This window comes from Camelus bactrianus, chromosome 16 (assembly GCF_048773025.1).
Source record: "Camelus bactrianus isolate YW-2024 breed Bactrian camel chromosome 16, ASM4877302v1, whole genome shotgun sequence".
In the NCBI taxonomy this organism is placed as follows: Eukaryota; Metazoa; Chordata; class Mammalia; order Artiodactyla; family Camelidae; genus Camelus; species Camelus bactrianus.
The window spans coordinates 32,589,630-32,614,238 of NC_133554.1; the positions used below are offsets into that span (position 1 = coordinate 32,589,630).

The window sequence follows — 24,609 nt, forward strand, 5'->3', positions numbered from 1 at the left end:
TTCATAAAGGAAAGAGAAGAAAACCTGTGTTCGCTGGGCTCCTACTATAGGACTGCTTATGGACCACTTACTACTGACCACTCCCTGTGACTCAGGTAGTATTATAGGCCCTTTTACAGAAGAGGAGACTGAGGCTCAGAGGAGATTGTTTGTTTGTTTGTTTTCAAAGTTCCTCAAATCAGCCATCTCCAGAAGGGGAAACCAGAATTTGAATCTTGATCCCAAACAGAACCACTGAGTCTGTGGGGTCAGTCACCAAACGTCTGTCTGCTCCATTCTCTTGGAGCCCCTGATGGCCCCTCTGTTGACCAGAAAGAACTGACTGCTGGGGTGTACATAGCTCCTTCCTTTGCTCTCTCCATCCCCAGATACTGCAGGAGGCTTGGTGGTGAAGTTAGTGACCCAGGTATTACATTTTACACCTGGGGACCCTTTCTCATGCTGGAAAGGAAGTTTAAGCACAAAGTTCCATTTTACTTACATGAAGGGAGTAAAGGCCTGAAAAACAGCATCTCAGTAAATGCAAGACAAGAGCATAAATAGTTTCTCTGCTTTTGCAGCATTGTTTATTACAAAAAGAGAAAAACCTACAATTATTTTTTTTAAACAAAATTCAAGGCTCCAGGACTCATCTCTGGGGCTGATCCGTCTTAAATACTAGTAGGGGGAGGAGGGGTTGGAGAACTGGCTGCTTTTAGCTCCTGCCAAAGCTCTCCCACCCCCTTTCGAGTTTGGACCCCTGGGGACAGTACAGCTTCCCTTTGAGGGTATGTGCGGGAACCCGAGGGGTCCCTCATCTGGCCTTCTGCAGGGTCCCCTCCCCGCTGCACTCGTGAGGGCAAAGTTCCAGGAAGTTTCCCACTTGAGTTAGTAGGTGAGCTCAAGTTCAGCACCTCCGCCTCAGCTCCAGGAAACCACCCACCATCACGTGGCTTCTGGAAAATATACTCTCAGAATTGACCCAAGGAACAGTCACAGGTAGAGAAAGTAGAAGGAGCAGCAATTCAAACTCACCCTTGACCCTGTGCCCTGGGAGGGGAGGCGGGGAGGTCTGTCCGGCTCCTCCTCTCCACTCCTTGCTATGGCCACCTCCCTGCCGGTGTTGCCACTGCTTTGAGGAGGGCTGTCCTTCCTGAGTGGGACTTTTCATCCTTGAATTGGAGTGCCTCTGAGTGTGGTGGGGGAGGGTGGGAGGGCCTGGGATCTCTCAGGCCTTCCAGAAAGCTGGAGCACATAAATACAAACTTAGAACCAGATATTTCCCGCCAGCAGGCATCAACTACCCCACGGTTTCAGCTGTGGCCAAAAAAGGCCAGCGTGGCAAGCTCCTGTCTCAGATCCGGCTGATGGCAGGGAGCGAGGAGGTGGCTAGCATCCTCCTTGGCCCCCTTCACTGTCCTTTGCCCTCCCTGTCATCAAAGAGGTTGGAGTTCTCCGCCAGCGTGGCTCGGACTTTTTTCTTCTCCTTGAAGCGGCCCGAGTTGGAGACTTTGACGTGTTTGCCCTTTGTGCTCTTGTCCACAATCTTCTCCAGGCGGGTGTTAAAGTGGCTGTCAGGGTCCCCGCCGTCAGGCCTCGGGGGCTCTGCGCTGCCCTCAGTTTGGGCATAGGTATCGGGGATCTCATAGAGCACCTTGGGAGTGGATTTCTTTTTCCGGAGGAAAGTCAGCTTCCACCAACCAACTTCGGTCATGGCGCTTCCAGACCTGAGGGTGCTCTACAGGAATAGGGGTTGGGGAGAGAAAGGGGTCAGTGGGGAGAAGGGGCAGGTCGCTTGGAGCAGCCTTTTTAGTCTCCTAACCAGGGGCTCTTTTAATAGCCAGGATTGAAAGAGTTGAAGGAGGGGCCAAATGAACCCAGGATTCAGGTAAGTAATGTGATATTTTTGGAAAATATGAGGAGAGAGAGGGTCTGGGGAAGAGGTGGCCAAGAAAACACCCACGGGGAATCCATCTGAGCCAGGTGGAGGGGACAATGGGACAACCACACACCACTGTCATGCAGCTTTGAGACTCCAGGCCTGTCAGGGCTGCAGGAAGGTGAACAGCCTGCCCGGGGCACACAGCAACCAGGCCTTGGACACCTTCCCCAGCTCTTCCCGCTACACCTCCTGGCCCTGCTACCAGAAGTGGACAGATACCAGCTGGTATCAGATGGACAGAAACACTCTGAGCATTTTGCTTGGAATTCATTACGAAATTAAATATTTATGTTGTTCAGAGTAATCTGGGCTTCCCAGTGATGACCAGCGGGACTAAAGGAGCAGCTGGGTTTTTTCTAACGGGGAGGAACCTGAGACTGAGAGTGGGAGGTCCTGGCAACTGTTCCAGCCTCATGACCTCTGGCAAGTTGTTTCTCTGGACCTCATTGTCCTCCCCTGTCCCTTCCAGCCTAACATTTAGTTCTAATGTTAATCTCTGCCCACGAGGTAGGCATGCTTTGCACAGTAAACCTTATGGTAATGTAATAATTACTGAGGGATGGCTCCCTTTCACTGTACAGCTTCTGTGAAGACAGGGGTTTTAAGGGGATCTGAAAATTTGAAAAGAGGTCTGGGGGAGCCAAGAGGTACATGTGGGATGTGGTTATCACAGGCTGGATCCTCCATAAGGATACCCCACAGAGGTGGGGCAGGCAGGCTGAAATCCACAGACGACATGATGAATCCTGACACAGATGAGGCCTCACCTTTTACTAAGTCCCACCAAGTTGCCGTCTGAGCTAGTGGAAGTTCTGGCAGGAGAAGTTGCCTGGATGTCTCAAGAACAAGAGACAGTAGACTAAAGGAATTAAGATCAATGACAGAGCAGGCAGAGTGACTAGAGATGGAGACACTTCCAGGCCTGGAGAGGTTGGTGGTCTGGTTCTCAGGACCCTGGTGTGGGCTGAGAAGGTCCTGAGGAAGAAGGTACAGTAGTCACAGTTCACCAAAAAGCGAGCTGGGCAGCTGGCCCAAGCCCAGGCAAGTGTATCACCTCCTTTTAAAAACTGACGGTCTGAACTAAATTTTCTAAAAAGACCAGAAAGAAATCTGACAAGTAATTAACACCAGTTTTTGTTGTGCAGAAGGAGAAGGAGATATTTTCTCCTCCCTATTTATCTGATTCTCAGATTTTCCATATTGAGTATGGATTTTTTTTTTTTTTAGAGGGGGAACATATCAAATTCAGGAAAAATGAAAGCAGGATGCTGACCTAGGCTTGAAATGATCTGAGTGCCTGCATCCATGCCCCCTTGCTGTTGTGGTCCCCTGTCGCTGCATACACCCATCTCCTTGCCCAGAGCACATGTCCAGGGGATTCCTTCCCACCTCTTTGTCCAGGAAGCAGATCCCACCTTGTCCCACGAGCTGAACTCAAGTAACAAGAGACTCCCAGGGAGATCTAGTACAGCTCCCACTTAGAAAGTGAAGGAGGAGTGAGTGGTCAAATAAATACTTTTAGGGCACCCTGGAGAGGTGAGCACTGAGGGGACAGCCTGAGAGCTTTGCTTTGGCAGCCTGCCCCATCTGGGCTTAGCACAGCCTTGCACGGAACTTGGTGTTCCAGAATGGGTTTCTGGAAGGAGCTGTGGGGAGGGCCAGGAAGGAGGGACGGGGCACTTGCCTGGCCTGTGGGTGCCCCAGTTGCCACCTGGTCTGGGGCAAGTCCCACAGCCCCACCACCGCCCATCCAGGGCTGCCAAGGAACTTGGGGAGTGGAGGATTCAGCTCTTGAATGACAGTAACCACCAAACTGCCTAGCTCCTTGAGACAACATGAATTCTGCTTATGCCAGTTAAAATATACCCGCTTTCACAGGTATTTGAACTTGGCATCCACTCTCCTTGGAGTAAAGGGAGCGATAGATCACAAGGAACTTGTCAGAAAACCACAAAGAGAGGTTGGAATAGCCCTGGGACCCTGCCCTGGGGCCTTCACCAAGGCACCAAGGCATCGGTGCCCTTGGCTCCTGGCCTTGAACTCTGGTCTGTCCAGGATGTTTTTCCGCCAGGCCTTACTGTCCTTTCTGTCCAGGAGGACATGTGAGCACATGTAAGCCCTTTAGGCAAGCCTGACCTATGCAGTCTGTTTGCAGAACAGATACATTAGTAGACTACTCTTTGTTTTACAAAATAACCCAGCTATAAGATTCTTTTAAATAGTGAACTACCCCTAAGATAGTATAAAATCTGATTTGCTTCAGAAAAAAAAAAGATATGCGAACCAAACTTTCCAGGTATCCAAAGTTGCAAAGAGCGAGATGCCTACAACTGCATATCCAGGCCTAATCACAGGAGGCTGGGGGGCCGGGGGAGGGGAGGTACTTGGGGTTTTGAACAGACCTAGAGTTTGATGACATGTCTGCTTGTGCAGAGCCCTGAGCAGGCCAAGCTGAGGGCTGGGCCCTTGCCCTGGGGCCTTACAATCTATGGGATGATAGGAATCAGCCCTGAGGATGCCAGCTACACCTCCGTTATTTGCACAGCTTGAGAACCCACAAAGGGCCTTGGGACAGCCTGTCACCACCACCCCCATCCCGCGCCTGTAGTGGTCAGCACCTTGGCATGCATGTGGGCACCCCAGGACAGCCCCCACCATGTCAGCTGGATTCTGTGCGCTGCTCTAAGAGCCTCGCCCAGGCTGGGCTGGGCCCCTACTGAGCTGGGACAAGTTAACCATTGACTGGGGCGGAGGTGGAAGAGTGGAACGGGGTTGAGGGAGCAAGTCAGCTTCTATGTCGTAAGACAAAACCCAGGACCCCCATCTCTCTGCAGGGTCCCTGTGGTGCTTCTTCACTCTGCATAAGACTGCGGTACCCTGGATAGGACAGGGAGATGTTCCTACCAGACAGCCAGAAATGTCCTCCAGGCTGGAGGGGGAGGAGGTGGAAGGCCCCAGTTCAGCAAGAGTTAATAGTGAACTGCTCTGGAGTGAAACTTTCCCAGAAGGAGCTCTGCTGGAGGCCTGGATTGACTCCAAGAAGCCAGTGGGATGAGTTGAGCTCTGCCTGCCCACCTAGGGGGAGATGGGGACCGGCAGGCATGCCTGGTTCCCCCTTCCAGCTGGGCTTGTCAGCCATGGAGGCAGAACTGGGTGCCCTGACAAGTCTGTGCTTTCTTTGGTTTCCCCACCTGCCCACCCTCCGCCTGTACCTGTAATCCCGACTGCTCCGGGCTGGAGGCGAGAGCTTCCCTAGAGAAGGAGCTGAGTGTAGGAGCTGCCCTGGAGGGAGACTTGGGAGGTGGCAGTGCCTCCGGGGTGCCGCGCCAGGCAAGACTCAGGCCAGGACAGCTGGGTAGGAGCAGCTGTGTGGCAGGTGCAGGAGAAACAGGTGCAGGAGCGGTACCTGCTCTGTTGCAGCTCCAGGAGTCAAGGTGAACCTGAAACCCAGCCCCTCCCGGCTAAGTAAACAGAAGCAGGAGCCGTCTTGGCTGATGAATATTCATCACCCCAGAAATCCAATCCCAGCGCCCCGTACCCACCCAGAAGCCAGGGTCCTCCAGGGACCGCCTAGCCTGGAGGAGGAAATCCCAGGGGAAGTCTGGGGTGGGAGGGGGTTGCGGGAGGAGAGACGTGGGAGCCTCTCTCCTCAGTTTCCCCCCTCTCAGGTGCCTGGTTGCACCCCACCGCTACAGCCAAGGTCAGCCCCACCCATTTCATGCCCCAAGGAGGCCAGACCCCTTTCCAGCATGAACTGCCACCTGGACTTTGCCCCAGGCACAATTTGGAAAGGGTTAAGGGCCGCTGCTCCCGCTGGCCCGGGAAGGATGGGGTGCACTCAGTTCCTTTGAACTCTGGAGTCGAAACCGGTCCCTGGTTAAACTGGTTGGCAGACCGGTTCCCAAGCTGTCTGCTCCCACCCTAAGCCTCAGGCGGGTGCTGGGTGGGGGGCTGTGGTTCTCCTGACCTGAAGGGCTTTCCTCAAGATCTCCCGAGGGGCAGGGGCGGGGGCATCAGCCCCTCCTTAGGCCAGGCTCTCCAGACCCAGTACAACCTCAAGCACCCTCATCCCCTTCTTCTCTCTCGGAGAGGTAGGCATCGGGGGCCTTGAAATCTTACCTTCCTCCACGGACTGGGTATGTGTGTACGTGAACTGTGTCATGTGCCAGGCTCGGAGCAAGGCACTGGGGAGAGAAAAGACATATAATTCCCTTTCCCTGGCTCTCCCTCCAAGTTACATTTTAAATTCTAACTAACCAAGTCTCAAACCTGCCCCATCATCACCAAGCCTGCTTCTACCTGGCTCAGTTTCTCATGGCCTCTTAGGTTGTGTTTGCCTCCATCTTATTTAGGGCCCCCTGCCCCCCAGCCTCAGGTGGACAGTCCTTCAAAGGCTCCCCATGGTCCATACAGGGATCCACTTGGCCTGGCCTTTCTGGGATGGGGCCCCTCCAGCCTCTGCAGCCTCCTCTCCCAGCCCTCCCTGAATGCGCACATTAGGCCTTTCTCTGCCTTCCATCCTGGGTACAGAGGCTGCTGGAGAAGGTGAGATTAGGAATGGCTTCCCTACTCCCTGTGTAAATCAAGACAAACTCCTATTCATCCCTCAAAGCCTGAATCAATATGCCCCCTAATCCACCAGGAATTTTCTTGTTCCTACAGGGCTTATTCACATGCTTCTATTAACCATGCTATACACCATGACTGATGATATATGTACACACACACACATATATGTACATAGATAGTACTGCAATGATATAGTTGTGTATTTGCCTTCCTTATAGAATTTTAGCTCCTTGAGCCCAGAATTATCTATCAATGATTCAGACCTTACATAGTAAGCACTTAATGCAAGCTTTAAAACGCAAGTGAGAAACAACAGTATTGTCTTTAAGAAATTCTTAATGTAGCCAGTTGCCTTTGTCCCACTCTCCCTGGGGCAGGCAAATGTGAGAGAAAACCCATTTATTTCACTTCCTGTGGTTTTAGCTGCAGCAGACTTGCTATGAGGTTATCACCTCCCCGGGGGTCTATGTGAATTGAAGATACTGTTTTGTAAGTTTCCCCTGCCACTCTGAGAGGTATACACAGTTGTCCCAGGAAGGCACCCACAGCTTTCTAGATCTGTCACTTTCTCTGAAAGCCTGGTCTATCTGAGAGTGGAATGTCCAGCCCAGAAGACATCAGGAGAGGCTGAAAACTTACAGCTCAGGTCTTGGGAAGCTCCTGGAAGGACATTGGGAGAAGCACTAGCCCAAGGGACAGTAACCAAGGGCCAGCTCACCATTTCCATCTGTACAGGAGGGGGCTTGTGCGGGAAGCACTCATTCTGCCCACTCCAAAATGTAGGCCTCTCTGATGTCCACGACCCAGGGAGGGGCAGAATCCTGCTATCTCAGCTCCACACTTGAGAAGGAGCCCCAGTGGGCAGGATTCAGTGGACACCCATGTGGCCAGCCCTTCCAAGAACGTCACCAGGTCCAGGTGTGGTTGTGGAGGCGCCAACCCCCTCCCCGTCCTGGGAGGGACCAGCCTGGAAAGTCAGGCCCAACCCCTGACCTTTGGGAGATTTATTTCCTGGAGGAGCAGGGTTGGGAGGGGAGTTTGAGATAAGGCTAGAAACTATGATTATCCCTGAAACAGATTACCCCCACAAGGATGATTTATTGCTTTATAGTACTCTCCCCCTTTTAATGCACCTTCTTAAAACCAGCTCAAGTATGATATTCCATATACAAAGATGCAATGTGTGCATTTTCAGAAATTTGTCCTTGTTGAGTCAAGCAAGTAAAATACACCTGCGGGAGCCCCCAGGGACCTTGGTGCCCTGTTGGGGAACGTGGCCATGGGGCCACATTGGATTACAGGTCTAATCTGACCTGACAAATCTTTCCTATTTTACTGATCTCAGCTCAGGGATTAGATCTAATCTCCAGGGATATTTATTTCCCAAAGCAGGGGGAAGAGGGGGGCTGCCATTCTCCTCAGCACTCCCCCTTCTCTGGGAGGCCAGGCAATAGGAGATCCTGGGGGTCCCCCAGCCGGGTCGGTGATAAGCGAGGCAAGGCCAAAGATTGGTTTGTGGGGGCTACACCAGGTGCAGCTGGAAGGCGGGCAGAGGTGGGTCTGAGGTGGGTGTTGAGGCTGCCATTGGAGAGGTTGCCACTCGTCCCTTCAGGGAGCCCTCAGTGGGCAGTGGGAGTATAAACAGCCAATATTCATGGGAACTGGGTTCCAGAATCTGCTCCAAATGTTCCACACGTGAGAACTCAGATCCTCTGAGTGTGTTCACCACATTGCAGCCCGATTAGCAATCGTCCATTACTCTTTGTGTTAGTTACCTGTGGCCACTGTAACAAACTACCACAAACTCAAAGGCTTTAAACAACAGAAATGTATTCTCTCACAGTTCTGGAGGTCAGAAGTCCCAAATCAGTTTCACTGGCTAAGGCCAAGTTGTTAGAGGGGCCATGATCCCTCAGGGACACTCAGTTCCTTGCTACCTTCCTTGACTTGTGGCCACATCATTCCAATCTCTTCCTCCTCCATCTTCACATCACCATCTCCTCTTCCATGTGTCTAATCTCCCTCTGCCTCTCTCTTACAAGAACACTTGTGATAGTATTTAGGGTCCACTCGGATAACCCAGGGTGGTCCCCCCTCATGGCAAGATCCTTCCTTAATTACATCTGCAAAGACCCTTTTTCCAAATAAGGTCACATTCACAGTTTCCAGGGATGTGATGTGGACATCCTGGGGGGTGGCGGGGAGCATTTTTGGCCTGCCACACTCTTTGTTTTGACCATCTCTGTATTGTCAGAGTGTGGTAGACAATGAGTGTGCCAACCAGATCCCCTTTGAGGAGGGACTTGCTGCCTTCCTCAGCTGTCAGCCTCCAGCTGTCAGCAACTTCAGGGCCTGCCTCAGCTGCAGAGAGCCCCTCTCCCCAAAGCCTGCCCTTCTAGGGCAGCCTGCAGCCGGGATATGAAGTCCAGCCATTTCAGCCCCAGGAAGGGCACTTGGAGGGCCAATACTCAATCCAGATCTCCCCAGTAAACTCCCTGGCACTTTCTCAGGCCTGCATTACAGGTGGGTTTCTCCCTCTGCCCAATCCTACTTCTGTCTGCTTCCTCTCCTAGGAAATGATCCCTAGTCAGCATCTTGCCCCCAGACCTTCACCTACCTCTGGTGAACATGACCTGAGGCACAGACAGGCATTTTAATACTTGCCAATATGATGGGAGCGAAGTCGTAATCTTTGTGCCTTTGTATTTGCATTTCCCTGGATTGAATAGTGTCCCCCCTAAATTCATGTCCACCCAGAACCCCAGAATGTGACCTTATTTGGAAATAGGATCTTGGCAGGTGTAATTAGTTCAGCTGAGGTTAGGTTAGGGTGGGCCCTCAATCCACGGACTAATGTCCTTATAGGAGGAGAGATACAGAGACACGCAGGGAGGACGCCATGTGACGACAGAGCGGAGGCTGGGGCGATGAAGCCACAATAGCAAGGGATTGTCTGCAACCACCAGAGGCCAAGCGAGAGGCACACAACAGACTGTCTCTCAGAGCCTTTGGAGGGACTCAACCTTGCTGACCCCTTGCTTTTAGACTCCTGGCCTCCAGAACTGTGAGAGAACACGGTTCTGATATTTTAAGGCACCTAGTTGGTGGGCATCTGTCCCAGCAGCCCTAGTTAATGACACACCTAATTTCTAATAACACTGATCATCTTTTCATACATGTATTGGCCGTCTGGGCTTCCTGTTCTCTGAAAGGATCCTTTCTCAATGTAGAAAGACTTCTCCACCTGCCCATAGGACGCAGTAAAACAACACAACTGCATTTATGGGTTCCTGGACTCTCTGCACAATTCTCTATCTTTCCAGGCATCTGCTGCCTATGGGTTGGGAACCCTGGTCTATTGTATTAAATTTCAACCCTTTGTCATGGACCTGAGGGTTTTTCATTGTCTCACCTTGCCAATCTCTTCAATCTAATTTCTCTCCACTCTTCCCATAAACATCTCAGACTCCCACAATAAACTTCTTCTGGAACAGCCATGCTCTCTCTCTTATCTATGTGCTTTGTGGTGTTATTTACTCCCTGTTTCTAGAATGACATCCATCACTTACACTCCACCCCTCTCTCCTCTCCCTTCTACTGCAATCCCCTTCCATCCTACAAGAATCAGTTCAAGTGGTACTTCCCTCAGGAGCCTGCTCTGATGGTTTTCCACCCCCTTCCCACGCCTTTGCCCTGAAATTGAGTTGGCTACTCCTTCCTTCTGTTCCCTGAGCACTCTGAGCATACCTCGTGTTTTGTTTGTACTGATTTTTTTAAGCACTGACTTTGCATGAGCACAGTGCTGGGCTCTGGGCGAGCTGTCATGGGACTTAGAATGTGGTGAGCCCTTCACAAATCATACTGTCACTTGCTTTGAGGGCTGGGACTATGTTTTCATGTTAAGGTCCCCAGCATCTTGGCAAATAGTGCCTGGCAAGTGGAGAGTACCTAACATTGAGCCATATGGGAAAGGAGCTGATAGATGGAGCATTGGGCTGTGGACTTGGTTTCCCTCCCCTTGGAAGAGCAGATTCCCTCCACCTGCCATGATGGGAAGGATGAAACAATAAAATGCAGTGGCATCCTGAGAAGATGACATCTTGGACCCAATTCACAAGGCCACCCAGTGAGTTGTTTTCCCCAAAAGACTAACAAAGGTGAAGGGATGAGGAGAGCATGGCTGGCCAGGGTTTATGGGGCAATTATTGGCCCCAGAGCACAACCCAGCTGACTGGCCCCTCATGGGCTTTCTGGCCTGTGCTTAACTCATGAAGCCAACCAGCTCTGATGTCTTCACCTTGAACTCTCCCCTCTAGTTCAAGTGACTCCAAGTCCTGAGCTGTAGAGGGAAGGGTGAGGAAAAGAGCGGGGAATACATAGCCCTCTTCCCAGACCGAGTGATCATGGTCCTCACTCACCACTAAGTGCCTTCCTGCACCTGCTGCACCTTCACTCCTTCCTTCCTTTACAAGCATCCACCAAGCACCTGACACTCCATGTCAGGTGTCACGCCAGGTGCTGGAGTTACAGAGATGAACTCTGCCCTCAAGATGCTCACTGACTAGTTGGGGAGATAGACTGAAAAAAAACCACCCAGAGGTCACACTGCTAGCAGAAAGAGCCCCAGCTGAGAATGCTGAGTTTCCAGAGCTTTCAGAGTCTCCAGCAGGCAGATAGATACACACACACACAGACACACACACACACACACACACACACCCTACAGTCAGTGTGGCTGTCAGCAAACACACAGAAGACGTGGACCATAAAGTAATAAACATATGGATTATCTGAATGTCAAGAGGAAACTTCTTTTTTATGGCCATGCCAGGAACATAAGCCATGGGCCTTCTTGCCCTGAATGGGGCGTGGTAATAAAGAACTTTGGAAAAGGGCAGGGACTACAAGGGTGGGGGTTCTAAGTGCCTGGCCCAACAACACGGAGAAAGTGGGAATCAGGCTGAAGAGGAGGGAGGAAGAGGCCCTCGGGCGGGAGGCTGTGGTGGCTGAGCTGTGTGAATGGAGGAGGTGGGTCTGCAGGGGAAATCACATCCCTCGGAGAAGAGCGCAGGCTGGGGAGCCAGGCAGGCCTGAATTTGAATCCCAGCCTCAGCAACCACCAGCTATGATCTTGGACAAGTTAGTTAACTACCTAAGCTTTGGTTCCCTTGCCTTTAAAATGTGGCTAATAACAGTACCCACATTTCAAGGTTGTTGGAAGGATCAAATTAGATAAGGCTTGTAAAACATTTAGATCTACCCTGGCACGCGACGCATGACTATCACTTAATAAGCAAGTTAACAAGCACCACAAAGGATGGCGAGGCAGCCTGAACACATAGTACCCTGGGGCTCTGTACTTTCCTGTCCAAAGCTGCCACAGGCCTGCTCGCTCCTCCCCATCTGCCTCTGTGCTGCCTGCCCCTCCCCCAGACAGCATCCCACCTGCTAAATCAGCAGAGAATTGAGAGATTCCCAATTGGAAGCCCCCTACATCCTCTCCTTGCCACCTTCCAGATGATGGTGGCCCCAGGGACCTCGATGCCCTGGATGCCAGACCACTTGTGTGCTTATCTGCCCATCAGCCTTGAGGTGCTCTATGGCCTTGGAAAAGGACAAACGGTGCAGATACTGTGCAAAAACCACACTCCTATGCTCTCCGAGGCCACCACCCTCAGGCCAGCAGCTGGGCAGAACTGTTCTCAAACAGCCTTCTGTTCCACGTGAGTCACCCGGGGCACTGCCGGCTGGGGAGGTGGGTGGAGGTGAAGTGCCCGTGGTCTGCCTCCACCAACTCACCAGGGCTGGGCCTGCAGACTCACCCTGCCCTGCCCTGCCTGTTGGTTCAAGGAGGAGAGATGCACCTTGAGGGTGGGGCAGGGCCATGCTTCTTGGGATGTCCCAGGGAGCCAGGAGCACATAGTTGGAGCCCAGAAAGTGTTTGTTTAATCATGGGGGAGCCCCAGCAATTCCTACAGCCTGAGTCAGGACTCTTAAGATCGGAGCCAAATTCCCATGAGAGAGTCCTGAGGAGGCCCTTAGTTCTGCTCTATGAGCCATTTTTAGGGAAGTCTTTCAACCATTCTGTAACAATAATGATTAATGTTTCATACACAAACACAGAGTTTGCAAACAATGAGAAAATGTATGAAGGGAGGAGGGTATAGCTCAGTGGTAGAGCACATGCTTAGCACGCACAAAGTCCTGAGTTCAATCCCCGGCACCTCCATTAAAAAATAAATAAAAATGAATAAACCTAATTACCTCTCCCCCAAAAAACAAAAATAAACAAACAAAAAAGAAAATGTATGAAAGCATGCCATAAACTATAAAGAGTTATGTACATCTAGTATGTTTATTTATTTAAGCCTGTAAATAGGAATACTCTAAGATAGTCAGGGAGGAAACTGTGGCTGGCAGAGAGGTTATGGAAATGGTCCAAGATCTCACTAGGCAGGAATCTAGGTCTTCTCACTGTCCTATCACACCATGCAGCTCAATAAAAATTTATTGAGTCCCAAGTAATGCACTAAGGCAGAGGTGGAGGGGTCATTTGGAAAGAACCAGGCAGAGCCTCCTGGGGGAGCTAACAGCCTGGAAGGGGAGAGGTGCACACTGGCACACCCAGCCCTGGAGTTCCCCAGCCCATCTTCTCTCTTCACCCTACCAACTTCTTGCCCAATCTCACTTGCTCCCTCAGCTTCAGCCAGCACCTGGACCACAGATCAGTCAGCCCGTGCTCTCCAAAGCTGTATCCCCAACTCCATGGCTTCCCTGAACTCCAGAGCTATAGACCCAAGTGCCTCCTGCACACTTTTCACCTGAGGGAGGTCTCCCAGCACCACCAACCCTACAAGTTCAAAGCTGACATACCGTCCCCCTCAACCTTTGGCTCAGCACCCTGCATCCCTGTCTTAGATGGGGGTACTCCCATCTAACCACTTAGGTGTCATCCTTGCTGTCCCTCTCCCCCACCCACACAGCCGATTGCCAAGTCCTGTCCATTTTCCTCCAAAACATCTTTCAAATCCGGAACTTCTCTTCCTTCTCGTGCCTCTGTCCCAGGTCAGGCCCTAATCTAGCATAAAAACCTCCTGATAGTCTTCCTGTCTCCAGTCTTATCTCCCACACTTCCATCTTCTTTGCAGCCAATCTGTACAGGTCCCTCCCTACCTCAAGCCTCAAACCCTTAAACCTCTCCAGTGGTTCCTCTCTGTCTGCCAGTGTGAAGTCCAAGTTCCTTAATGAGGATATAAGATACGACCCTTCTGCCTTTAAATCTCTTCTCCAGTCACTCCCTACCTCATACTTTCCACTGGACAGAGGCTGGCCTTTCCCTGCAGGGTTGGCATCATGAGTGCCAGACCTATGCGTGCCCTCTTGAAATCGTTCATATTTATAAACAAGGGGCCCTGCATTTTCATTTGGCACTGGACCCTGCCAATTATGTTGTCAGTTCCGGCTGCTTGTTCCCTGCACCTCTCTTGCAGTCTGTGGTCTGCAAAGCTTTGTCTGTACTCTCCTCCACCCGGAACACCCCTCTCACATCGCCCACTTTCTGCAGCTCTTCCTTTAACACTCAATTTAGGTGTTATCTTTGAGTCGCCTCCCTTGACCCTCCTCCCTCCCGTTCCCTTCCCCAATCACACAACACGTAGCAGGTGCTCAACACTTGTCTATTAGATAAACCGAATGAGATGGCAATGTGTGACAAGAGCGACAAGAGACCTCCAAACTAAGATCGATGGACTGTAAAGCAAGGCTAGACAAGAAGGCGTTTCTAAAGACCTGCAGGTCGCCCAGCGAGGCGCCAAGACCCTGTCCGCAAACGCGCTAATCCTTGGCGCAGAGGGCTCAGTGCCTGCCAGGCTGGAAGCGGCAGGGATCGGCTCTCGGGCGCCGCCTGCCGCGAACACGCCGTCACTGCAAGCCTTTCCTGGCGCCCCTGCCCCTCCCAAGCCCTGAGCCCGCCTCGCGTCTCCCATTGGCTGTCTCCTTTTCTCCCGCCCCTCCAGGGCTCAGCCACTAGGAGCCCCGTGGTGGGTGGGGCTTGAGTCCAGGGGTGGAGCTCGCGCCCCGATTGGCTCTGAGGAAGCCGGTGACGTGGCTCAAAAAGGCCAGTCTGTGCCTGAAGTGAGGCTCAGCCACACAATCGCTGAATTGGTGATAGGCGGGGCAGGTCTGGGTCTCTGGCCGGAAGCGGAAGTGGAGGGACGATGCAGGTCGGGGGACAGGAGCTGGGGAAATGGGGGGCTGGTCTGGGACCCTCTGGACTGAGTTCAACCCGTCCGTCTTTGACCTGCTTTTCGGGGCTCCCTCCCGGGCTCAGCCTTCCCCGGCCGGTCTTGCTGGCCCCGCAGGGTGGCTGTTGGGTCGGTGAAATGAGCGCGCGAGTGGCACGTCCCTTCCCAGCGCTCAAGCCCTGTTCCCCGCCGTCTTTCCTGCCAGGACCATCAGCACGTGCCCATCGACATCCAGACCAACAAGCTGCTCGGTAGGAAGGGGCGCCCCCGCTCAGCCGACTGAAGGGGGAGGCCCGGTCCTTTGCCCCCTGTCACCAACAGCTGGAGCCCAGACATCCCAAGGTCTCTGTTGAGGCGCTGACCACTTGCCCTGTTCTATGCCCCCATCTGTGGCCCGACCTGCCTCTCTAAGAGGAGCGGGTCTGTACCTGACCTGCGTTTTCAGCTTCAACATTTATAACATGTGTTGTCAGTCATATCGTTCAGGCGCAGAGAGGGTAAGGGCTTACCTTAAAAATGGTCAGCTGTTGAATGATCTGAAATTAGAATCTAAGTCAGGCTCCAGCATCTTATGCTTTTTTGTTGTTGTTTAATGCCAGAAAGAAACCTCTTTTTTAAAACTTCCATCTCCTCTTGATTTTAGGAAGAAGAGGGACATAAAACCAGTTGGAATAAAAGACTTTTTTTTTTTTTTAAATAAAAAAAACTTAGTGGCCAGGCCATCTCCCTGCTGTCTCTATCTGGTTTTACATACCTCCTTCCCAGTTCAGAGCCAGGGAAGGACTGCTTGATTCTGACCCGTCCAGGGCAAGTACACAGCTCCTGGATTTTTAAATCATTGGATTAATTGATTTGATGCCGGGTTTGTCATTAAGGTTACATATGTTTAACTGCCTCATGTCTTTGCTTCTTCTGTGACATCTACGGAATTTTTCTTGGTGAAGATTTTAGAGGAATACAGCAGAGGGAGTAAACTGGTAGCTAGAGTGGGACCCCGGTGTTTGGCCAGTTGGCAGATTTATTAAGATGGCCCCTTAGTGAGCTCCTTTAGCTTCATTTCGAATTTGTCCCAGCCCTTCAGCAGATGTACATTCTTGATGTATGTGCTTGTTATTGGTCATGAAAAGGACCAATGGAACCATAATCATGCACTGAGGGTCTCCTCTGTACCAGGTGCTGTTTTATGTAGATGGCATTGTGAAAATGAGGATCACTTATAACTTCTTGAGCCCTTGCATGTGCCAGGCACAGTGCCCAGTATTTTACCTTCATTCCCTCTAGTACTCAGTATCTTTATCATACCCATCTTACACGTAGGGAAACTGAGGCACAGGGAGGTTGAGAGACTTGCCAAAGAAAGTTGATAATTAGAAGCCAGGATCTTCTGACCACAAAGTCTAGCTCTTAGCTCTCTCCTACTGAGGAAATGTGCAGGGTTCTCATCCACCCACACCCTCTACTAAAAACACAAATCTGGGCCCAGAATCCAGGAGGTCAGTCACATTGGTATACATGTGTGCAGGATGGTGTTTCACTGGTAAGAACAGACCAGTGTTACCTAGTCTTTAGGGCGCTGAAGGTATTAGGGGCTTTGCAGGCGTTCATTCATCTGGTCCTTGGCATAATCATCTTGTATTTTCCATTGTCATGGTTAATCCCAGCCCTGAGGAAGTGGAAGTTGAATAGCATTCTCTGTCAGTAAGAAAGATATAATTACTCATAGAAGCAAAAATACTGTGGAGAATTTAGAGTGGTCAAAAGTGGCACTTTGATGTCAGGACGAATTTAAAGTTTTTTTTTATCCCGGTGTCGAGGGAGTTGCTCTATAAAAGTCACACGGCGGATGAAGTCAGGTTGCCAGAGTCTGTTTAGCCCCAGGCATCCCTTTGGGTCTGTCTTCATTCCCATCCTCCTGTGACCCCCCGACACCTTACCGGATATGAATATAACTCTTAGCCAATGTCTTAGCCTATTTCACTTGAATCAGTGATGAAATTTTGGTCACGTGAATGGGAATGCGGTGATTTGGGTGTTTCTCATGCAGACTGGCTGGTGGACAGAAGGCACTGCAACCTGAAGTGGCAGAGTCTGGTGTTAACCATCCGAGAGAAGATCAATGCTGCCATCCAGGACATGCCGGAGAGCGAGGAGATCGCCCAGCTGCTCTCTGGGTCCTGTGAGTGTTTAGGGGCTACATTACTGGAACCCCCCTCTTTCCTGGGGTAGTATGTATCAGCTGGGCTGCTTCCTTTTGTTTAGCCACAGGACTAACCCCTAAAGAAAGAGGGATTTTTACTTGGGGGTATACGCGCTGGTTTCCAACACAAAGTAAGGAAGGGGAGGGCTGTGCCTGCCAGAGTTACTGGCATATTCACGAGTCAGCCATGTGTGTTGGCCAGAGTGGGTGGGGAAGAGACTGTAATCCCCGAAGTCTTTGCTCTTCCTTGCTTTCCAGACATTCACTACTTCCACTGCCTAAGAATCGTGGAGCTTCTCAAAGGCACTGAAGCCTCCACAAAAAATATTTTTGGCCGGTACTCCTCACAGCGAATGAAGGCAAGTGTGGGCGACAGTGGTAATGTGTAGCTGGAGACGTCTGGACCACGGGGTCAGAGCCCAGTCTGGTCTCTCTGAAGATCCACTGGAGATGCCAACGTGGAATATTTCCTGAACTTTCTCTGTTTCTCCATAGTTTATGCCAAAAGCAGGTCCTGCCCCTGGGTGTACATTTTCAGACCTGCTGCTTTGGGGAATCGCTCATTGGTGCCACACTCTTAAAATAAAGTGGGTGGTCCAGCCAGAATTATGAAGAAGGGCAAGGAGTTTGTGCCTGATGTGATGCAAAGAGTGGGAGAGCCTCCCCAGTTGGGGGATGGAGCTGGGATGCGGCTGCTGAGTGCTGTTCCGGCTCACTTCCCCTTTCTTTTCTTAGGACTGGCAGGAGATTGTAGCCCTGTATGAGAAGGACAACACCTACCTAGGTAAAGTGGCCCCACCTGGGAGGCCCAGCATCCATGGGGAAACCCACTCCCTGAATTCTGAGACCCTGGGCTTCTGGGAGGCACAGTCCATGTCGGGGAAGAGGCTGGGGTGTAGATGATTGTGAGGTGGGAAAAATAAATCCCATGAAGAGTGCTGGGAGGAGGACCGCCACCGGGCAGGTGGCATTTGCCGAGCCTGACCGAGCAGGTGTAGGGGGGTCTTCCACCGCTCACCTCTTGATGACTCACTCCCTCTGCTACCCTGAGCCGAAGAGGCACGGGTTGTCCTGGGGGCCATGTCAGATGCCTGAGAAAGTAACTAAAGGGCCAGCTGCAGTTTGGGTTGTTTTATAATAGTATAAATAATTATAGTAGTTAATATTTACTGAGCACCTACTAAATGCAAGGAATTGTACTTGTGTTTTATAAGGATTCTCTTCCTTAATCCTCATGATACACACTATTGTCCCTGTTTTATAGAAGAGGATTGGGCCAGAGAGGTTAAATGACTGTCCTGGGATGCACAGGCAGGAAGGGGAGGAGCTGGGAGGCCAACCCTGTGCACTTTGTCACCACGCTGGGGAATATTTGTGTGAGTCCTTGGGGCATGCCTGCCTTATGATGTGGGAGCCTGGGGTGAACTTCCTGGGCCCTTCTCAGTTGAACTCTCCAGCCTCCTGGTTCGGAATGTCAACTACGAGATCCCCTCACTGAAGAAGCAGATCGCCAAGTGCCAGCAGCTGCAGCAAGAATACAGCCGCAAGGAGGAGGAGGGCCAGGCGGGGGCCGCTGAGATGCGGGAGCAGTTCTACCACTCGTGCAAGCAGTACGGCATCACGGTGAGCCCCCGGCATCATGGTGCGGGCATCGCGGTGAGGGCGTCCCAGTGAGCTGGCATCATGGTGAGCCAGTGTCACGGTAAGCCGGCATCACCGTGAGCTACCGCCGGGGAGGACAGACACCCGGGGCCTCTGTCTGTCTTCCTGGGCCCAACTCCTTTGCTTCTGGAAAGGGCTTCCCTCTCAGCCCGGTTGTGCCCTTCCTGGGCCAGTTTCTTGCCGATTGCTAGTCTTCAGGCGTTTTCTTTAATCTATTGGTCTCTGCTTCCCACCACCTGTGTCTGAGCCCACCTCTTCGGTCCTCTCTAGGGGGACAACGTCCGGAGAGAACTGCTGGCCCTGGTGAAGGACCTGCCGAGTCAGCTGGCCGAGATCGGGGCGGGGGCCCAGTCCCTAGGGGAAGCCATTGATCTGTACCAGGCCTGCGTGGGGTTTGTGTGTGAAAGGTAATGAGGGCTTCAGTTTCTCCTGAGCCAGGGGAGAGTTCACCTCCTCCCCCTGTCTGTGCTCTCTTCTCCACTTGAACCTGTGGCAGCCTTGCCCACTTGCCCTGATGGCCCAGGCTGAGCCCAGCGCTGGCTTCACATGTGGGCGGCAGGAGGGTCACTCGTGTGCTCTGTTGCAGCCCCGCAGAGCAGGTGTTGCCAATGCTGCGGTATGTGCAGACGCGGGGCAACTCCACGGTGTATGAGTGGAGGACCGGCTCGGAGCCCTCGGTGGTGGAGCGGCCGCACCTTGAGAAGCCTCCTGAGCAGGTGGAGGACGACGCGGTAAGACAGGCCGAGTGAGAGCCGCTTCCTCCCCTCAGACGTGGTCCAGGTCCAGTTTGAATCCAGAGTCCAGAGAGAAGAAAGGGGTATTCCTGTGAGAAGGCCCTACTTCTTTATTTTTCTGGCTTTCTTGAGACCAGGGAATAGATGAGCATTGAGGAGGGCCAGCAGGCGGGTGGGCTCTGAACTGGGATCGCTTCAGTCCCGTGAGCTCTCTGAAGATGGGCTATCCTTTGGGAAGCTTGGAGGCCGTTCCGTTTCCACAGTGTGCTGGTGCTCCCTGCTGAGGCGGCCGAGGCCTAGGGGAAGGCCTCGGGGAATTGTTTTCTGTGAGCTAACACTTCTTTCCCCTTCTAGATTGACTGGGGCGACTTCGGGGTGGAGGCGGCGTCTGAAGGGGCTGACTCTGGCATCTCTGCCCAGGCTGTGGGAATTGACTGGGGCATCTCCCTGGAGTCCGACTCAAAGGTTAGCATGCCCTCTTGGTCCACCTCTCTGAGGACTTCCTGTGGTTGCTGCTTTGGTGATAAGAAAAGTATTATCTGTCTTTAAAGGCATCACTTGAAGTTCATAGCTCTCAGACCAGGTGTAGTCCAGAGGGAGACAGAGTTTCCATAGTGACAGATCAGTGTTTTGACCTTTCTTCCAGTGTTTGGGGCAGGTGTGGGGGGATCGGCAGTTGGTACCCACAAAGCAGGGATGAGGGTAGCAACTTGCGTGGGCCCACACTGCCATCTTTGCCACTTCCGTCAGGGCTGCAAGTCCTTCATATGGTTGAAATGTGCCATCACTGAACTTATTATTGAGGGCTTTGGTTTATTCCAGCTCCCTTTGCTGGGAGTAAGTTCTCCCTGCACCGCTGGGGTCCTTTGCTCTTTACCTAGGAAACAGGGGGTGATGAGATAGACTGGGGAGATGATGCCGCTGCTCTGCAGATCACAGTGCTGGAAGCCGGAACCCAGGGTGAGTGCACGGTCCCTGCAGCCCTGGCAGGGAGTGCCCCTGTGTCTCTAGAAACAAAAAATGCACTGCTAAGATTGGACTTCTTGAACATTTACCTGTTTTTTTCAAACTCTCGTTGATGATGGGATGGAGGGGGATGGAGAGAAGGATGGAGAGAAGTTCTTAAAATTAAGTCTATAAACCCTTAACTTTTTGGACACTGAATGAGGGTCTGCTGTTCTCTGCCGGGGGCGGGAGGCGGGGGCAGTTTGCGGGAGGTGTTTCCAAGTGCGCTGACCGACCCCTCTCCCAAGCTGAGAGGCTGTAGCCATGATCGCAGCCACTAGAGGGCAGTGCAGGACGGGACTTCACGCTCACCAGAGGGGAGGAACTTGCCATTCTTTGGAGCTCAGCTCTGTGGTCCTCCTCACAGATTGGGGTCAACTCTAGTGCCTGATTAGGGCTGAGACATGTGGGAAAGGGTAACCCCTCCGACTTGGGTTGGAACAGGAAGTGGCTTTAGTGCAGTCTGTGCCCATGTTCACCCACCAGGACTTCTCAAACTTAAGGGTCTTCTCCAGCCCTCAGCAACTTGATCACTTCTCTCTCCTCCTGGCAGCTCCAGAAGGTGTTGCTAGGGGCCCAGATGCTCTGACGCTTCTTGAATACCCCGAGACCCGGAATCAGTTCATTGATGAGCTCATGGAGGTACCTTTGTCCCCTGGGTGACGTGGGGGGAGGCCTGGCTCCAGCATAGGCAGCATCACTCCAGACACCTGGCCTGACCCTTCCTGTATGCATGAAGGACGCTGAATGCTTTCCTTGTTCTGGAGCAAGGGCTCACATATCAGGATGCCCCCCTTCCCCGTTTGTCCAACAGTGTTAATCACGTACCTCCTAAGCCCCTGGTACCATCTGTAGGGGCTGAGCAGCGAACAAGACAGTTAGAGTCCTTGGCCTCATGGAGCTTATACTCTAGTGGGGAAGGCAGACAAGAAACAACACAAATAAGTAAAATATGTAGTATGTTAGGTGTTAACATCAGTGCTACGGAGAAAAAGAGAGCCAGGGAGGGAAATGGGGAGTGCTGGGAAGGGCTGTGGTTTTCTCTTGGTGGTCAGAGAAGGCTTTATTGTGAAGGTGATCCATAAGTTGAGACCTGCAGGGGTGCATAGAGAGCCAGGCCCATGTCAGGCAGAAGAGCTTTCCAGGCAGGGGGCCTAGCTGCAGGGGCATTGAGGTGGCAGTCTGCCCTGCATGTGTGACGAATAAGGAGGTGGCCGTGGCTGAGCAGGGGGCTGGGGGAAGGAGAAGAGCTCAGAGAGATGAAGGGAGTCGGAACTGTGGCTTTTACTCTGAGGGAACTAGGAGGTTTGGAGTGATGTGTTCTCGTTTGTGTATCATCCCTATGGCTAAGATGTCCTAGAGTAAGAGGCCAGTGTTCTTGGACCTTCTTTGTGGGACTGGGAAGCTGGGGGCCTTTGTTAATCTCTGGGTCTTCTCACTCTTGGTGGCCTGCTGGCTGGGGAGGCCTCATGAAAGGCCTTGTCCTCACCAATCCAGTCCAGTTCCCTCTCTTTCTGCCCAGCACCCCCACTGCCAGCAAGGGGCTAGGACGATAAAAGGGATCAAGTTTCTATGGTCGAATAAGAGTGACAAGACATGTGGCTGGTTCTGATTCTTCCTAGCCTTTTCTTAATCCAGGGCTTCTCAAACATGGACTCCTGTTCCCTAAATCTCATTCTTCCTGTGGAGAGAAAATATCTTCACTGGGGCAGAGACAACCCTTTGAATCTCTGCATTGTAGTTATCTGACCCACAGGCTGGGAGGAAGGAGAGGGGTCTGTGGTGTGGTCAGGCCTGAGATAGCAATGGGGGACTGAAAGGTGGCAGGGGAGGCTGCCCCAAACTCCCATGTGATAATTGGTGAGTTTCCAGCAATAAAAGTGTTCAGAGAAAGTAACTCCACAACTAGAGGCTAACACTCAGCTTATTCTTCATTTTGAGCAGTCTGAGGGCCTAGCTTCTGAGTTCTTTTCTCGGTTTGAATCAAATCCTCTTCTGTCCTCAGCTCGAGATCTTCTTGTCCCAGAGAGCAGTGGAGATGAGTGAGGAGGCAGACATCCTGTCCGTGAGCCAGTTCCAGCTGGCTCCAGCCATCCTGCAGGGCCAGACCAAAGCGAAGATGGTCACCATGGTGTCGGCGCTGCAGGATCTCATTGGCCGGCTCACCAGTCTTCGAATGCAGCACCTGTTTATGATCCTGGCCTCACCGAGGTCTGGCTTTCCCCTTGATACTGGGCTGTTTGAGGGCAGGACCCTGCCATCTTGGGCATCCCTGACCTTGTCTCCTCCTCTCCATGACCCCTTAGACCTCATCCCTGCCTCCCATAATGGCATCATCCCAACCGGGGATGGGGGTTCTCTTTGGGGCAAGGTGGGATGGTTTGATGTAGGCAGACAGAACCTGCTTCCCAGGTAGGATAGGGAACCGGAAGTGGTTTTCCTTACAAGAAAAGATTGAAGGATGCGGAGGCTGAGAGCCAATTAGACACTTGGTTTCCTGGGGCTCACCTTTTCTAACAGTTGGACAGGGACGCTCAGGTTGCACAGTGACACCAAACACTTACCTGAGTGCCACGCCCAGGTATGTGGACCGAGTGACTGAGCTCCTCCAGCAGAAGCTGAAGCAGTCCCAGCTGCTGGCTCTGAAGAAGGAGCTGATGGTGCAGAAGCAACAGGAAGCGCTTCGGGAGCAGGCAGCCCTGGAGCCCAAGCTGGACCTGCTGCTGGAGAAGACCAGGGAGCTGCAGAAGCTGGTGAGCAGAAAGGCAGACCTGCCCGGTCCCCACAGAGCGAGGCCCCCTGCCTCTGCCTCCCGCCCACTCGGTATCACTGTCTTTCAGATTGAGGCGGACATTTCCAAGAGGTACAACGGGCGCCCCGTGAACCTGATGGGAACCTCTCTGTGACATGATCCCCGTTCTTCCTGCCAGTCTTCTCAGCCTTCAGGACAGAGGAGGGACTGACAGCCAGGGACCCCTCCCGACAAGAGGCCAGGCCAGCTGGAGGATGGAAAGCCCCTTGATGGAACCATCACCCAGATGGTGACCTTGGCACTCGCTGTAGTCTCTGCAAGAAGCTGTCTTGGTTGGTCCTGTGGCCCATCAGCCTGAAACCACAGCTTCTGCTCCTTCTCGTTATCTAGTTGGACTTAATAAAAGAGGAAAGGACCCTTGCTTCACTACTGATAGTGACCTTCGCTGGGCCTGGAATTGAGGCCGTGCCCACATTTCATGGGGTTCTTGATCCTGTGGAGTCTCAGGTTGGAGACTTTTCCTCTCTGCTCCTGGTGACAGGGAGGACCCCAGATTAGAATCTACAAATGGCTCAGCGAGGGACTCTGGGGTAGCTGAGTCAGCTGGGCCTCATTCTTTCCATAGCCAGGCCCAGACTGCCCCACTCAGGCCGGAAACCCAAGGGGAGCAGTCAAGTGGCAGCCTCGTTGGAGCCAGCAAAGCTGTATTTTCCTTTTAATCACAGCTTACCTCCAGGCAGAGGGAAAATGCGGTTTGGGGAGGAAGGGTCTGATAAACAAGGTGGAGACACGGGTTGTCACCTTCGCTAGCTGCCTGTCCACTTCCTCCCCGTAACTGCCTGCTCTGTGATTGGGTCGAGCCCACCCCAAGCTAGCACCCCTCTCTCCGGCCACCTACCCATCCCCATTTCCCAGGAAGGGTAGGGGTTGGGGGTGGCCGGCAATTCGATTTTAATTTCATAGCAGAGCAGTTGATTCATGGCTCTTTGTCGCTGGCGTTGACTCCCGTAATGACTTTCCATCAAAATGAAAAGTGGAGTGACACCACTCATTATTCCTGCTGCTTGTTATCTCAGTTCTGGGGAGGGCTGCCCCCTCCCTGCTGCCTTTCAGCCGTCCCGGACAGTGAGTGATGGCCCCTATTAATCACCGACCCCGCGGACTCTGGCGGACACACGCTATCCAGAGGAGAGAGAGATAAGGCAGCATGAACTGCTCGGAGCTGCTCCTATCAATTAATGTCAGCCCATCGCTTCCCCCCAATCTCTGCCCGTTCACCTCCTTTTGGGGGCATTGGAAGTCTAGGAATTGAAAGAGGAAAAATATTGGTGTGGAATGTCGAGGTAAAAGTGTCCTTGGAATAGAAGGGCATAAAGGGGCCTGAGTGGGTCGCATCCGGCCCTCAGCCGCCGTGAAGGCTCCTGGCCAGGGGAGCTGTTCCCGTCTCTGAGAGAATGTCTGCTACCTCCTGCCCCACCTGTTCGGCTGCTGACTCCACTGGCCTTCTGGCCTGCCTCTTGGAGCCA

The 24,609-nt window shown here is 52.4% G+C and overlaps 2 protein-coding genes across 2 annotated transcripts; one reads left to right on the plus strand and one right to left on the minus strand.

The window, feature by feature from the left end:
- Window positions 1-540: 540 nt before the first annotated feature.
- PRR15L (proline rich 15 like) lies at window positions 541-5,361 on the minus strand. Its single transcript, XM_010960526.3, has 2 exons — window positions 5,134-5,361; window positions 541-1,717 (listed from the first exon to the last, which is right to left on the minus strand). Exon 2 carries the CDS (start codon window positions 1,691-1,693, stop codon window positions 1,391-1,393), a length of 303 nt encoding a protein of 100 aa, XP_010958828.1. The 5' UTR covers window positions 1,694-1,717; window positions 5,134-5,361; the 3' UTR covers window positions 541-1,390.
- A 9,239-nt stretch (window positions 5,362-14,600) lies between these two features.
- Window positions 14,601-23,509, plus strand: CDK5RAP3 (CDK5 regulatory subunit associated protein 3). The gene is made up of 14 exons (XM_010960527.3): window positions 14,601-14,712; window positions 14,939-14,984; window positions 16,778-16,909; window positions 17,189-17,289; window positions 17,666-17,714; window positions 18,375-18,553; window positions 18,863-18,999; window positions 19,179-19,323; window positions 19,681-19,791; window positions 20,208-20,286; window positions 20,885-20,973; window positions 22,337-22,542; window positions 22,913-23,084; window positions 23,172-23,509. Exons 1-14 carry the CDS (start codon window positions 14,707-14,709, stop codon window positions 23,235-23,237), a joined length of 1,518 nt encoding a protein of 505 aa, XP_010958829.2. The 5' UTR covers window positions 14,601-14,706; the 3' UTR covers window positions 23,238-23,509.
- The last annotated feature ends 1,100 nt before the right edge of the window (window positions 23,510-24,609 follow it).

Excerpts from the sequence above, each read along its gene's own strand:
- CDK5RAP3 (XM_010960527.3), top strand. Across the intron at positions 18,554-18,862 it reads GCAAGCAGTACGGCATCACG|GGGGACAACGTCCGGAGAGA; the intron begins GTGAGCCCCCGG and ends GGTCCTCTCTAG. Across the intron at positions 20,287-20,884 it reads GCTGGAAGCCGGAACCCAGG|CTCCAGAAGGTGTTGCTAGG; the intron begins GTGAGTGCACGG and ends TCCTCCTGGCAG.
- PRR15L (XM_010960526.3), bottom strand. The coding sequence starts at position 1,693 with ATGACCGAAGTTGGTTGGTGGAAGCTGACTTTCCTCCGGAAAAAGAAA.